At 40.9% G+C, this 15716-nt stretch overlaps 2 protein-coding genes across 2 annotated transcripts in view; one reads left to right on the top strand and one right to left on the bottom strand.

The window, feature by feature from the left end:
* Positions 1 to 813: 813 nt before the first annotated feature.
* tyr (tyrosinase) lies at positions 814 to 4755 on the top strand (the record flags this gene model as incomplete). Its single annotated transcript, XM_079224848.1, has 5 exons — positions 814 to 1641; positions 2111 to 2327; positions 2648 to 2795; positions 3619 to 3800; positions 4511 to 4755. 5 exons carry the CDS (start codon positions 814 to 816, stop codon positions 4753 to 4755), a joined length of 1620 nt encoding a protein of 539 aa, XP_079080974.1.
* Positions 4756 to 7909: 3154 nt separating this feature from the next.
* Positions 7910 to 15716, bottom strand: part of nox4 (NADPH oxidase 4) — a gene marked incomplete at both ends in the record, with an annotated part of 20096 nt that continues 12289 nt past the window's right edge. The window contains 9 exons of the mRNA XM_079224420.1: positions 7910 to 8030; positions 8808 to 8908; positions 10223 to 10291; positions 10976 to 11084; positions 11193 to 11312; positions 12538 to 12619; positions 13563 to 13623; positions 14288 to 14350; positions 14626 to 14790. Of these exons, the coding sequence (XP_079080546.1) occupies positions 7910 to 8030; positions 8808 to 8908; positions 10223 to 10291; positions 10976 to 11084; positions 11193 to 11312; positions 12538 to 12619; positions 13563 to 13623; positions 14288 to 14350; positions 14626 to 14790 (891 nt within the window). The remainder of the gene's footprint in view (positions 8031 to 8807; positions 8909 to 10222; positions 10292 to 10975; positions 11085 to 11192; positions 11313 to 12537; positions 12620 to 13562; positions 13624 to 14287; positions 14351 to 14625; positions 14791 to 15716) is intronic.

A 15716-nucleotide genomic window follows, 5' to 3' on the forward strand; every position in this document is an offset into this window, starting at 1 on the left:
CTGCAAAAGGTCACTTCTGAGGTCACTGTGGTAGATTCTCGTTTCTAAATCGCAGTTTATTTTCTCACTTTTTCTGTTTTAACCACACATCAACTTGATCGTGCATAAACTCCGGCCCAGTCTTTGCCAAGGGTTGTGTGCCGACACAACACACACACACACACACCACATGAGTTTCTGCCTGAGGTATAGGGGATCAGGGACCAGCTGGTCTCAAGACAAAATGTAAGAGGAATCAAGAATATTATCCTGAGCATGTGATAGTGTGAGTGCACATTCTTGAGTATGTGTGGTGTGTGTGTGTGTGTGTGTGTGTGTGTGTGTGTGTGTGTGTGTGTGTGTGTGCGTGTGTGTGTGTGTGTGTGTGTGTGTGTGTGTGTGTGTGCGTGCGTGTGTGTGTGTTAGATCACAATGAGATCACACACTTTGCCAGAGGACGGCCCCTAAAACAGCTCACTGAGAGGCAAGAGAACAGGGATTTCGGTGTAAGAGAGAGGAGGCAGGAGGCTTAGTGGAGGGTTAGATTGTGGCATAGAGAGGTAGCAAGTTCCAAAACCTGCAAGCTGCAAGTTAGTAATTGGTTGCTTGTGTAAATATAGGTACCTGAAGAGTGTGTATTTTTCTCTACAAGCCATTGATCACGTTTGGTCGTGTAAAATCTGGCTTGTAGCCGACTAACTAGCAGTAACTTTACGGCAGTGACTCTACTTCTCTGTGCCACAGTTGCGTCTCACCTTTCCATCATCCTGTGAGGGCCTCAGGTCCTGCTGTGTCCACCTCTACAGCAGGAGTTTACACTGTCTGACTTTCACCATGAGGGGCTTGTATGTATCTGTAGTTCTGCTGCAGCTCATTGGGACTTCTTTATGCCAATTTCCTCGCCTGTGTGCCAACTCGGAGGGACTCCGGACCAAAGAGTGTTGCCCGACGTGGGATGGTGACGGCTCAGCCTGCGGTGCCATGTCCGGCCGTGGTTTTTGCACTGAGGTGGAGGTCTCAGAAGAGCCCCATGGGCCCCAGTACCCACACAGTGGGATTGATGACAGAGAGCGCTGGCCTTTAGCTTTCTTCAACCGGACGTGTCGTTGTGCTGGAAACTATGGAGGCGTTAACTGTGGTGAATGCAGGTTTGGCTACTGGGGTTCAAACTGTGCCGAGTACAGGGAGTCAGTGCGCCGGAACATCCTGACCATGTCCCCTGTTGAGCAACAGAAGTTTACCTCTTATCTGAACCTGGCGAAGAACACCATCAGCCGTGACTATGTGATCTCCACAGCAACAAGAGCAGAGATGGGTGAAAATGGTGAGAACCCCATGTTCTCTGACATCAACACCTATGACCTGTTTGTCTGGATGCACTACTACGTGTCCCGGGACGCCTTCTTAGGAGGGCCAGGGAACGTGTGGAGAGACATCGACTTTGCCCACGAATCTGCAGCATTTCTGCCGTGGCACCGAATCTACCTGCTTCACTGGGAGAATGAGATTAGGAAGCTGACGGGAGATTTTAACTTCACCATCCCATACTGGGACTGGAGGGATGCCCAGACCTGTGAGGTGTGCACCGATGCTCTGATGGGCGGACGCAGTCCCCTCAATCCAAACCTCATCAGCCCTGCTTCAGTCTTCTCCTCATGGAAGGTAAGGACATGTCTCTCTCTGACTCTCAGCGAGTGTGTCTGTGAGCACAAACTGCACGGATAACTGAGTGTAGATGATCATCTTTCTTATCCATTATTAAGAGGCTGAAAATTCCTTTCCCCACCAAAAAAACAAAGACCTTTTATATTTCCATTTCATTCAGCAGATCTGTTGTTCTAAAGCTGGTTTAGCCTCTTAATCCAATGAAATGAATGAGTTGTTTTGAAACACAATTTTTTTTTAAAGAATTCATCCTCAAGTGGTCCAGTCAGCATAAAAGATCAGAGTGAAAATCCTACTTCAGAGGCTTTGTGTTCACATCTCAGAAAATGTATCTCAGACTTTATTCTGAAACCCGAGAAACGTTTGCAGTAGTTCTTGCACTTCAATTTGATGTGTGAAGCTTTGTGTGTGTGTGTGTGTGTGTGTGTGTGTGTGTGTGTGTGTGTGTGTGTGTGTGTGTGTGTAGGTGATCTGCACCCAGCCAGAGGAGTACAACAGTCGAGAGGCATTGTGTAACGCCACTGGGGAGGGTCCACTGTTGCGTAACCCTGGCAACCATGATACCAACCGTACGCAGAGACTCCCCACGACAGCCGATGTGGACTTCACCGTGGGCCTCCCCGAGTACGAGACGGGGCCCATGGACCGATTTGCCAATATGAGCTTTAGAAACGTCGTCGAGGGTAGGAGTGGTTGAATCACACACACACACACACACACACACACACACACACACGCACACACACACACACACACACACACACACACACACACACGCACACTGTGTGTTTTTGTTCATAAAAAAATATTTTATTTTTGCAATACTTTGTTACGCATTTTCCAAGAGCATGTCTCAAAAGTCACTTCAGCTGGTATTAAGGTCAATAAGTAATTTTCTTGTCGCCAGTGTGCTTGACCCCATCTATCTTAGCCATATGAAAGGTACGAAGATGTGTGAAAGAGCACTTGAAACACAAGTGAGTACTTGTCTTCCCTCCTGCAGGTTTTGCCAGTCCAACATCCGGTATGGCAATGTCGGGCCGGAGCACCATGCACAACGCCCTGCATGTCTTCATGAACGGCTCCATGTCCTCAGTGCAGGGCTCAGCCAACGACCCCATATTCCTGCTGCACCATGCGTTCATTGACAGGTATGAGGAAGCACACCAACATGTCTGCTAATGAGACTGAATCATCTGGTCAATTGTTTCTATTTACTGCAGCAAATAGCCACATTTGTTTGATGAAGAAACATTCATGTGTTAGAAATGAGAAAGAAGGAGGGGACACAAGGGCAGGAACAAAAAGAGAAAAGTATTACAAGGACAAAAAGGTTTTAGGATAGTGAGACAGGAAGATAAATAATGGGGTTCTGCACATATTTAGGTCGATTTATGTATATTTATGTCACAGTTATTTGTCTATATAGACATATTTGTTTACAGAAAGATATTGACAAGACACATAATTAAATCATACCATTCTTTAAAAGTATGAAGCATATTTTAAACATAATTTATAATACTTTATTGCAAATAAAAACTATCTTATTAAGGAAATCTTCATTTTAATATTATTCGCGTGATCCTTTTTCTTTGTCTTTGCCGACTGCCTTGATACAACCATTATATGAATGAAAGAAATAGAGGCAGGTTCCCAAAAATGTAAATGTTTCTAAAATTAACTCTACGTCACTGTCTCTTAGCTTTTAGTTTCTTTTAACTTGTCTTGTTCTGTGTTTTCTGTCTGTAACTATTTTATGCTCCTGCCTGTCTGTCGGCCAGGTCTCCCTCGAAAAAGAGATTTTTAATCTCAATGGGACTTCCTGGTTAAATAAAGTTTAAAATAAAGTTTAAAATAAAAATATGATTTTTTGATTCCTTTAAATATATTTATGATAACAATCTTGTCCCTCTATTTCCTCATCATCCTTCACTCTTGTTGATCACTCTGTTCCCTCCTTCTCTTCTCCAGCATCTTTGAGCGCTGGCTCAGAGCCCACCAGCCTGTCCGGACCAACTACCCACGAGCCAATGCTCCCATTGGTCACAATGATGGTTACTACATGGTGCCCTTCCTGCCTCTCTACAGAAACGGAGACTACTTCCTGTCCAACAAGGCTCTGGGATTTGAGTATGCCTACCTGTTGGACCCTGGTCAGTACAGAATGACAAACAAGCCCAATAAAAGATTGTTTCCACAACTTTTCATTATATATATATATGCACTGCACATTTAAACACAGGTTTTCTGAATTTATTTTAAGAATATTTTATCTTTCATTATATATTATATATATATTATTTTATTTTAAAATCAGTGGCAGTAGCAGAAGCTTTACGTTCCAGCTGTGGTACCTGTACTTGTGAGACACCTGTAGCCCTAGTAGTAGTGTTGTGGTTGTTAACCATTTGATTGTAGGCTGCTCTGTTCTGTGATACACTTTATAATGCGCGGCAGCAACGTGAATTAATTACCAGGGGCATAGAAAGTGTGCAAAACTATGTTAAAGAGCTATTGTAAAAGGAATCACTAGATGATCCATGATTTTACTGGAAAACTATGTCTGATTGGGCCAACAGCATTTATAATTCAATCATTCAAGCTGAATTGGTTCCAGAGAGGCTTAGCGGATATATTGATATCTTTCACCAATAGGTGGCGAATGAGAGCACAAAATAGAAAAATAATATATGGTTAGGCAATATGTTTTTTTTAATCATTTTGGTTATGAAATGTTTAAGTCATTCACTTAAAAAATAGCCAGTTTTCCAAATATTTGCAACTCATGTATGGTTTCATTATTTCTTCTGCATTCTCAAGATGTAATTTATAAAAAATGATCAACATCATATCTCCACTACAGGCCAGAGGTTTGTTCAGGAGTTCCTGACGCCGTACCTGGAGCAGGCCCAGCAGATCTGGCAGTGGCTCCTGGGAGCTGGGATCCTCGGGGCGTTGACCGCCGCAATCGTCGCTGCAGTGCTTATTGTTGCAAGAAGGAAGTGGAAGCGTAACCAGAGGAGGAAGAGGGTGCCGAGCTTCGGAGAGAGACAGCCATTACTGAACAGCAGCTCAGAGGAAGGCTCTTCATATCAGACTACTCTGTAACTGGAGATACTGTACATAGAGCGTGATTAACGATTAGGGACACGCATGTGGCAAATGCATGAGATGAATTCTGGTACAACATACAATTTTGCTATTGATTTCCCATAATAATACTATTTAAATTGTAAAGACATCTGGCAGATAGTTGTGTGTGTATAAAAATGTCTGCAACATAACAGGTAAACTTTTTTTTTTTTTACTTTTTATTATCTAGATTTCCAGTGTTTTTCAAAGATTTTCGAGTACTTTTTACGCTTTAAGCAACAAAAAACAACCTTTCACCACTAGTGTATTTGGGTAGTGACATAAGACGTCACAGTATAGCTACTTATCAGAGGTGAGTGGGAAATATTTTAGGGGGATTTAGGTGAACTGAGCCTTGAAGGTTTGAGACCATACAAATAGAAATTATGCAGAAGAAGCAGGGACCCAACTTCAGGAAGATGTCCCTCATATTTTATACATTCATATAAGGAATACAGATAAGGAATACTTTTGTGTGACACACACACACACAAAGACACACACAAACAGAGCCATTAAGTGTGCATTACTACAATGCAACACACATATAGTGTTCAAATGAAAATGTAAAGTATACAGTGCACTGCAGTATTGTCTTGTGATTATTTGTACTGTGACTTTGACTACATTTACTTACACAAAGTACTCGGCAGTCAATGACAGCAACAGTGGTGTGGATATTCTTTCCGTGGCAACTTTTTCTTGATAATTGCTCACTGACTTGAAACAGAGAACATCCTGATACATAATTCAAATGAATTCATAATTTATTAGTTCATGGTATTTTACTGTAGGCAAATACTGTAAGAATACGTATGGGCAGAGTCAAGTAAAACACAAATGAAATGAAATTAATAATGTTCTATCATTTCAGGCAGTACTGTAGCTGTAATGACTGCTCGGGTTGTAACCGTCACATTGTTTGCCCACCAATACTTTTCATTAAAATGCATTGTAGTAACTGAGAGCCAAACTGCCTTTCAAAATGTAATATAAACATCAAGATTCCTTCGAAAAAGAGTCTGTGAGTATATTATGTAGCGAACATGTATAACCATCCACAGATGTACCTCATTGTATACAGCTCATCATGCAGTTTAAGTGTCTTTGAGTGCAAAACTGTTTTACAAAAGTGAAATCACTGAACAAATTTCCAACACACTCTCTTGTGTGTTAGCGATGGTGCTAAAGGACCACAGCGAGGACTGTGATCCTTCACAAGCAAAGAGAATGTAGGTGGTGAAAACAAAGATGAATCATGAATTTGTACATGCTGCATTAAAATCAGACCAATAAGATGCAGTTTTCTCTGTGATTTTTTGTCATCTCTTTGTTCGCAGTTTGTATGTTATATAATATCTAATGTAGTTGCTTTTGGTAGTCATGTCAACGACATACCTCATAGCTAATTTAAACAAAAAGCAACTCAAGTTTCACAACAGTAGAGGTAGCTTAGTAAGCAGATTACAGAACTAAACTCAGTATAGTTAATGCCACTAAACAGTCAAAGTTGTTAGAAAAATGTAATTGTTTCTTAAGTATATGCTTGTGACTATGAATTATATATTTGTGATAATAACGTACATTTTGCCAGGATTGGAAATAATACATAATTCCCCCCTTTGTGTAAGTAATCAATATATAATGAGTGGAAAATCTTTTTTATTTCAAGCTTTGTCTTGTTCCTAAAAAACAAGGACAGTTCTGAAAATAGACATACTGTGTAACATGTAAATATATTCAAATTTCAAATGCCAAATAAATGGTTATTAAGCACAATTTAGGAGAATACTGTCATTGCAGTCACAATAATGGAAATATCAAATTGTTGATTCTTTACAGAGAACTGGTGTTTACAGTTTTGGCACATTTATTTGTAAATAATAGTTAAGTCTAAAACATAAACTACTACAAATGTGATGTCAAACTTACAAGTAGATTGTTATCAAATCATGAGTATCCTCCTCTTTTATTTTTACAGTAACGTCTCAACTTTCTGGAGATATGTAAATAAAAAGAATTGAGAAATTGCCAAAGCCCGGAAGAAGTTTGTTTTTTAAATCACATAAAATAACTTTAAACAATATAAATAAATTGTAAAAACAACTAACTAAGAATACTGGCTTGAGGTGTAATGTAGGTTTGCTTTGTATAAACACAGGTTTTTGATACACATACATGAACCGCGGTTCCACCTCTGGAACAGATGAAACACAAAATGAAAACAAAGACCAATGCAAGTGTTCATTGTCCATTTTGGCTCCATCCCTTTCCTCTAATAAGTATAAAATACTTATACTTCATCACTGCAGATTCTGATGAGTCTCACAGACCAATCAAATACTCAGTTACTGTTTGCAGCTCAGACACAGGAAGTGATTGTTCTCTGAAGGGGCGACTCTAAAGAGGCAGTCTATAAATCCTGATTCCATGAGTGGGACATACGGATGCTTTTTGGTCGGTCGAGCTCGTTTGGTGTCAGTTTGATGTCAAGTAAAGGTTAAATGATGTTTGGCTGACACTAAAATAGTTAATGGTCACCACAATTGATTTGCCCATGTGGTTCCACCTCTCTGGCTATTTAAGTCAACTGTTTCTTAAATGTTTAGATAAAAAACAGTTTAGCCCTGGTGCACTTTAAGATTAATACCCTCTTGTTTATATCTTTATCTTGTTGTGTTTTTGATTGTGGAATTGCAGGTAGCCAATTTTCTTTCTCACATTTACACGGCAACATGAGAAAACTAATTTACTCCGCAGAAGGGTGTGTCAGGGAAAACATGAAATCCAAACGCAACTTTAGAAACACAGAGCATCCTGAGTGGAGAATCCGAGCAGTGGGCTGGTCTCTTCAGCTTTTCACAGAGGTTTATTGGATCAGATGCTGAAGCTGAAGGAGCCGTCAGTTGGGGGTTGAGCTGGTCTGTAGAGAGGAACAGGCCTAAAGATGCATGTTACGGTCTTGTCCTGCTGGGCCTTTTTGTGACTATGGGGCGGTGATGCATATGAAATAATAATAGTACAGTCTATGAATTTTCAAGTTCTTTTGGCTAGTTTCATATTATGTCAAACTTCAAAGTTGCTGTTTTTTTCAGTGAGGTTGAAGTGTAGAACCAGCTCTGATGGTCGATCAGCTGAAGGACTCCTTGTTGAACTCAAAGGTTGCTCCAGAGGACCGAGCTGAGTTACACAGTTTGTGGAGAGTTCTGGAGATTCCCTTTGGTCCACAGCAGAAAACCCCGACTCGCTTACTGAAACCACAGAGAGAGAGGGAGAGAAACAGCTGATGGATGTAATAACTTAAACTTTATTACGTCGTCATATTACATAAATTTTTACAAACATACATGACATTTGCTCTCTGCATTTAACTCATCTATAGCAATTTAGGAGCAGTAAGCTGCTGAGAAGCGCCCGGGGAGCAACTAGGGGTTCAGTGTCTTGCTCAAGGACACTTTGACATGCAAACTATGGGGAGACCAGGGATCGAACCGGCTACCTTGCGGTTGCAGGACGACCACTCACATGAGCTACGGCTGCCACAACTCTAGATCCTACTCCACTCCTGGACATTCATTACCTCTCAGAGCAGCTGGATTCTCGCGATGTAACAAGATCACATAACACAAGCGTTTTTTTGTAAAGTGCTTTGTTCGGTAAGCCAGAACACGGACCAATCAGCGTCCTGTGTGGAGCTATTTGAAGCTTTGGGCGGGGCTTAGGTGTGTGGGACGTGACACAAGGAGGCGACTGTTTCACTCCAAACAACAATGGCAGCTCCTAAAGAGGTGAGCGTAGATGCACCAATAGCATCAGTTATATCAGAACTGGAGGGTATTTACTCAATGAAAGAAGAGCAAAGAACGACATTGAAGGCTTCTCTCGATGGGTAAGACGTCCTTGACTGACAAGACAGTTCATCAAATCACCTGCCACATATTTATTTGAAAGTGCCTTTTTCACAGTTTTAAATGAAGGCTTCACAAATGTTTCTGTGTGTCAGGTTAGGACATTCACACGCTACTCACTGCTTATTGGTCTTCCCAATCTCATCAAACAGTAACTTCCACCTGGGTCGACCAACCAGAAGCCTTGAGTTGAGTGGACGGTACTTCTCCTCAGACATGCTCTGGAAAATAAGTTAGATAACAAAAACATCCCAGTGTTAACTGATTTGTTTGGTCATTTTAGGGCAGCGGAAAACAAGCTGTCAACACAACATTGGTATATTATCACTTTTTTAAGTTGATTATGTTTAAGCAAATGTAAATCCAGCAATGACTGAGGAATATCATCATTCATGATCAATTTCATATCGAGAGAAAGCTGACCAATGCAGCAGCAGATTGATGACACATACAATCTTATTTTTTAGCAGAATATCAGTGTTGACATCTATAGGTTTAAAGATCCGAGCTTGTGTAAAGAGCTTGTGTATCAGCCAAGTATGCTACTGATGTATTGAACTTTGTGACAGTTTCATATTGAGCTATTTCATATCAATACCATTTAAATCTGCCTTATAGATCCATCAGACACCAGGTCCATTACCTTTATCTTAGCTCCTATAAAGAGGAGACAAGCAAATGAACGTCTAACATTTTTAGCCTGCTGGTTCAGTTTGCGTGAGAGACTGCAAACCCGGTAAACTCACTGTGTCTCGAGACATTTCTATAGGATTTATAGGTTTGAGAAAAAGGTCAGGCAAAGTATTATATCAGTCTTTTTGTGGCCAGCAAGTTAATCCCCTCGGTCAATCCTTTTTCACAGAGCAGCTCTGATAAGAGTCAGGATCTTTCTGTACACGTGTGAGGCAACACCCAATAGTGTGATGTTCCTGCCTTAACTACGGCCTATCTTACACACTGAGCAGGTGAGGATACTCACTGCTATACTTATTGGGTTCTACATGATCCACATATATGTCTGACATTTTGAATAGATCCTGAAGAGTTTGGCTTGGGCTCAGTGACACGTATCGTTTAATAAACACTGGAGGAAATATTAGCAGCTACTTACAGTAAGATCAAAAATAGGCCCAAACAATTGATCAATCAATGCCATTAAATAAAGCATGTTTTTTGTTTACGGAAACTGAGACAAGTAAGCATTTATGTCAACATGATGGCTGCGATTCATGGTCGCTGATGGCTGTTTGCCACAGCAAGGAAAGGTGGGAAGTTTGAAACAAATGGTTTACGATAGACGTACTTATGCTAAAACAATCTGAAACAATAAATATTGTGTAGTTCAGAGAGAACTGACAACAACAGACAATAGACTGCTGTAGCTTCTCTCACTGTCATATACTGCCTTCTAGTGGGTGAAGATATTATAGACTGACCAACAACGGATAAAGGGAAATAAAAAGATGAACACAAAAAGCTAGACCGTGTGTGTGTGCGTGCGTGTGCGTGTGTGTGTGTGTGTGTGTCACACCTACCTCCAGGTTGTCTGTCAGACTGACATAAAGTTTCAGATTAAAGTAGTCCGGTCTGTTTTCCTGCCAAAGCTAAAAGACAAACACAGACATGGAAACTTCAGTGTTTTAGAAGTTCTGTGATGCATTATGTCTCATTCAACACAGTGATATTTAGGATAAAATGCAACACGTGTTCCTTTGGTTTCTCTGATATAGGAGAGGTAAAGTTACAACCAGCCACAAGATGGCGTGAAATACAACAAACAACAGTCTGTTAATCAATATCACTATAAAAACATAAAATTAACATCAAACTCTGAGTTTGAGTTATGCAGAGGTTGATACCTTAGGAATGCTTTTTATTTGATCAATCCATATTTCTATATAAACTGCTAATCTGCAGCCTTTGGCGCTTTTTAACCTCTGACCTTTCCCTTTGGCTTAAAACCCAGCAAACACACACACAGGAATGGAAAGTTTCGAGCTTCAAACGTCTCTATCAATTAGATTATCTTTGCTGGTAGAATGGCTTAATTCACAGTAAAAGCAGGAGCATGTACAGACATTTTTAAGAGCAGTGATTTAGTAAAAAAAAGAAGAAGAAAGAAAAGCCAAATAACTCCAAGTGAGTCTTTTGACATAATGTTGATATTCAAGCACACACAAGAAACTGGTACAAACAATTAGCAAACTTGATCATGAACCACAGTTTAGCTCCCACATATTTTATTCAATATAACTTGAAGGCGATAGCATCTTAGACGTTTTCCTGACCTTGTGGTGGAGAGCACACAGCAGTTCAGCAAACCAGTAGAAGGACTGGAGCTCCCTGCAGACCCACACAAAGTACAACCTCTGCAACCTGAAACCCGTCCAGCCGTCACTGAGGTGTAAAGCAGGGAAGAAGAAAGAGAGAAAGAAACAAAATAACGCTTGCTCCAATTCTTCATCATTTATCAGTGATGTTTGTGTGTTTTTTTCAAAAACTCACAGTAGAGCATGCAGCACGCAGGCGAACGGCGTGACTCCTATTCCACCCGCCACACAAACACTGACGTCATAGTTGAATACTTCCTCTGATGGACTTCCAAACGGGCCATCGATGTAAAGCCTGAACGTACAGTGTGGACAAGAACACAAACACACATTAGCAGATAAACATCCTGCATTTGAAATCACAGTCTGGGTGCAGCTTGTCTGACCCCACAAACACACACGTCATCTCGACAACAGCTGCTCAAATACTTGTGTCATGGAAATACACACACACACACACACACACACACACACACACACACACACTTCAAACCAGTGGTTCTCAAATGGAGGGGGACATGTACCCCTGGGGATGAGTGAAGGCACTCCTCGGGGTACGAGAGATTAAAAATATATATATATTCAAAATTAGCATCAATACAATCCTTTAGAAATAGTTATTTAATAAATAAAAAATAAAATATAACTGTAAGTTCAAACAGAATTGAGAACCACTGCTGTAAACGAACAGATATAAAATTACCAAGCATGGCCAAACACAAATATTAGAAAATATACCCAAATATGCTCAGATAACACAAAACTGAGCCATTACACATCCAGACACATGACACCCGCCACAGGGCTAAGTGAGTCTTGGCTCAATGTTACTGTCAGATAATCCCAAGCAATGTGCTCATGTAACTCTAAGAACTTTTTATTCATGGTAAAGACATTGAGTAAAAATAGACAAATACTGGTTTGACAACTTTGATGTAGCTTGGATAGCAGTTTCCCTTGTGTCCAGCCTTTATGCTGAACTAGGCTGAACATGCTTTGAACCTATTTCCGAACAGAAACTAACATCCACATTAACATTAAACTGGTTTCAATATTGCAGATATTGCAGATTTCTCCAAATGTCTAACTGTTAAATAACAGCATATTAGGGGATTTCAATGTTGAGTAAAATCACTTGTACTCATTTTTCTCAATTCATTGAAATACATTTAGTGTTAGTGGCCCTTTAGTAGAATTAAATATGCGTTCTACACTAGTTGAACAATACCAGTAAATAGAAATGAACCCGAACCTTTGTGACCATAAGTGACCATTGGTGCACACCTCAGCCCACTTTACAGCGGAGGAGGGGTTGATAGTTTGTTTAGCTGTGGTTTACTGTCACAAAACAAACTCATCTCCCTCTCCATCTCTGCCTATCCCTGTCTCCCTCAAACACAGAGCAGGAAGAGCACAGGGTCAGAAGTCTGGAGGTCGAAACCTCTGACCCCTCTGTGATTCTGAGCCTTCATGAGAAATCATGTCAGCCACATCACACACACACGCACACACAAACATACTTGGGGTATCTCCTTTGTTGCACCATGGGAAGGATCTCCAAGTCCATCCTTGGTTCAGGAAGTAACAGCTGTGTGAACCGCTCTGAGGAGAGAGGTTTTTAATTTCTCATTATTTCACCCACTGATCGAACTCTCTAAGGATGGACATGGTCATAAAGATGTTCATGCAAACATGACTGTACAAATATTGCCACATTTAGAGGTGTCTATACATTCCAACTCAATGTTTTCTTACAACTTGTAGTCATGAAAGATTAAGGGGCCAACACAAACAAACCCATTTCCTTTCCTGTGTTCTGAAAACCTTTGTGTGTATATATGTACAGTAGCGGGTGTATACGCTCTTGCATATGTAGCAAAGGCCACAGTTTCCTCCAGAAGTGATTACCTTTGAGTCCACTGCATACCAATGCGACTGATGCAGTCACATAAAAAAGTGCAAGATACACTACTAGATAGGTTAGTGATTTTTGTTATTGACTTTTTCTTTTCTCTGACATGCTGCATGTGTATGTAAAGTGCTTGGGTCTTTAACAAAAGCCTTTTCCTAGCTCTTTCGCTGAAATTTTACAAGCTCTGTGAATGTTAATTAACTGTGTAATGTGAGTGTAGGTGAGTGTGTGTGTGTGTGTGTGTGTGTGTGTGTGTGTGTGTGTGTGTGTGTGTGTGTGTGTGTGTGCGCGCATGCATGCATGGTGAATACCGTTTTCAACCAGACAACAAAACTGTGGGAGCCATACACTAATAGTAAGATGTGTGTGATAGTTTTTTTTTTAAATGCTTCCTCCTCAGAGAGAAGGGACAAAAGGTCTTCCATCCTGTCAACTCTGATAGGGAAAGTGTGTGCGTGTGCCTTGTCTTTACTGTTATCCGTGTGTTTCTGCACATGTTATCCTATGCAAGCATCCCGAGATGAACACAAAAAGATAGACTATGTGTGTGTGTGTGTGTGTGTGTGTGTGTGTGTGTGTGTGTGTGTGTGTGTGTGTGTGTGTGTGTGTGTGTGTGTGTGTGTGCCGCCCCACCAGTCCAGTCTCCCACGACTCGAAGATGGATGCCAAAAGTGTCCTTGTTCTCTGTGGGACACTGCGAGTAGTTAAAAAGCAGACAGTTAGTCACAAAAAAGAAAAAACACACATGTATTCAAGTACACACACTTTCAGTAGTTGGAAAGTACAAGAAAGCACACAGACATCCACACACACAATGCAATGGACATCCACAGTACACAGCTAAAACTCTTGTCAATAAATCTAACAATGCATACACACACACACACACACACACACACATGGACACACACACAGACACACTAAGCCTTCCTGTTGGCAGACTAGCCTCAGGGGTCTGTCTGCTCTCTGTCAGTGTGATTCCCTGCCCTCCTCCTCAAAGCTCCATAACACATCAGACATAGGCATGCACACACTGAACGAGTCTTGCTGTCTGTCTGTGCTGACTAAAAAGATTGTTGTTTGTTTGTCTCATGTCTCATATAATCTGGACCAAATCTTAAAACATAAACAAATAATGTGAAAAAGAATATTATTGGGCGACCAGGCTCATTTAAGAGCCAGCCAGCAGCAGAGGAGGGCGGGACATTGGGAGAGACAAAGAACTGCATGTTCTTTGCCGGGGGGAAGAAAGTTTAAGAAACATATGTGTGCGTATAGACACATGTGTGTCTGTGTGTGTATGTGTGTGTGTGTTTGCATTGTGTCATGACTGAGGAATGTGCTGCATAAAGTCTCACCGTTGTGAGCGTGAAGGGATGGTTCTCAAATGAAGAGACACCTGGACAGTTAAGAACAACATACTGAGAAAGAAAGGAAAGAGATGGCGAGACAGCAGGACGACACAGATAAAGGGTGAGAGGATTAGAAAGGGAGCAGATGGAGAGAAAAAAGGGGGAGAAAAAAAGGTGGAGGCACAGAAGAAAGAATCAGATTAACCTTTTTACTTAAGAAACCACACTTAGTTACGGCGGAGGAATTTATGTTCACCTCAAAAACATCACACGATTAAATAAATACAAGTGACATGTCACAAAAACAAAATGTTTGGAGATAAAGACATGTCATGTCTTCTCACCTGTCCGGGACGAGCTTTGAAGTTCTTCTTAAGCATGCGCAATTCGATGACGTCACAAGGGTGCCTGATGACTGTCACTATGGTAACAGGGTCGCTGCTGCGGATGTAGCGGTAGAAACGCTCGGCACAGTAAAGACAGAGAGGACCGGACACCCAAAGCCATGTCTACAAATAGACAAAGAGAAACAAAGACTTTCTACATACTTATGTTCACAATCCATCACAAAAATGGAGGCAGTTCCGATATCGCTATGTTCATAGCTCTCAGCGGTTACTTTGGTGAGTCATAGCTCCAGTAGCATGAACAATACACCTGATGATCACAGCTACAAAAATAAACCCCAAATAGTGTCAAACCGTAGTTTTCTCGGCCCGCACATACGTCAACGTTCATGTGGCCTTTTTCTTCCATACTTCTACAGATTTGGGGTTTTAACGTTATAAAATCTGTGAGGAAGTTGAGGAACCCATAAAACCTTCCTCTCTACAGACCAACAGATAGGTTTGCAGTGTACATTTCTGCTCAGGGCCTTCATAGAATATGTCCTCTGAAGTAAAGAAGGATTATTGCTATTCTTGGACTGAGCAGCTGATAATGATAAAGTACGTATAAAAAAAAAGGATTCGGGTCATTTTAGATCAGAAAACTTCCGCGACAGTGGCTTTGCAGCCAATTTACCACCGATGTATGCACACTTAAGTCTTATGTTTCTTTTTACCAAGTGAACACATCGTAATTGTCAAAAATTCTTACTAAAAGGTAGACGAAAACCTTTTCTCACTAGGTTAATAGTGGGAAATAGTTAAGAGTGCAGCGTATTCCACGGAAGCTTTGGGAATCTTATGTTGTATATGTATGTTGTATTCTCCCTGGCTCTGAATCAAAAAGTGAGTATATTCATGAGAACACATGCAAAATCTTTGGACCTTTCTTTCACGGTGTGTGGCGTTTCTGTTTCTTTTTGTTGGCAGTTACCTGTAGCAGACTAATTGCTCACAACTCCAGTAAACACTGCAGAGCACAATCGGGTTTAAGGGGGATTTTATGGAACCAGCTCGTTGCTTAACGACCATGTGCAAACACATAATCA

This window comes from Taurulus bubalis (genome assembly GCF_910589615.1).
Source record: "Taurulus bubalis genome assembly, chromosome: 10".
Classification (NCBI taxonomy): Eukaryota; Metazoa; Chordata; class Actinopteri; order Perciformes; family Cottidae; genus Taurulus; species Taurulus bubalis.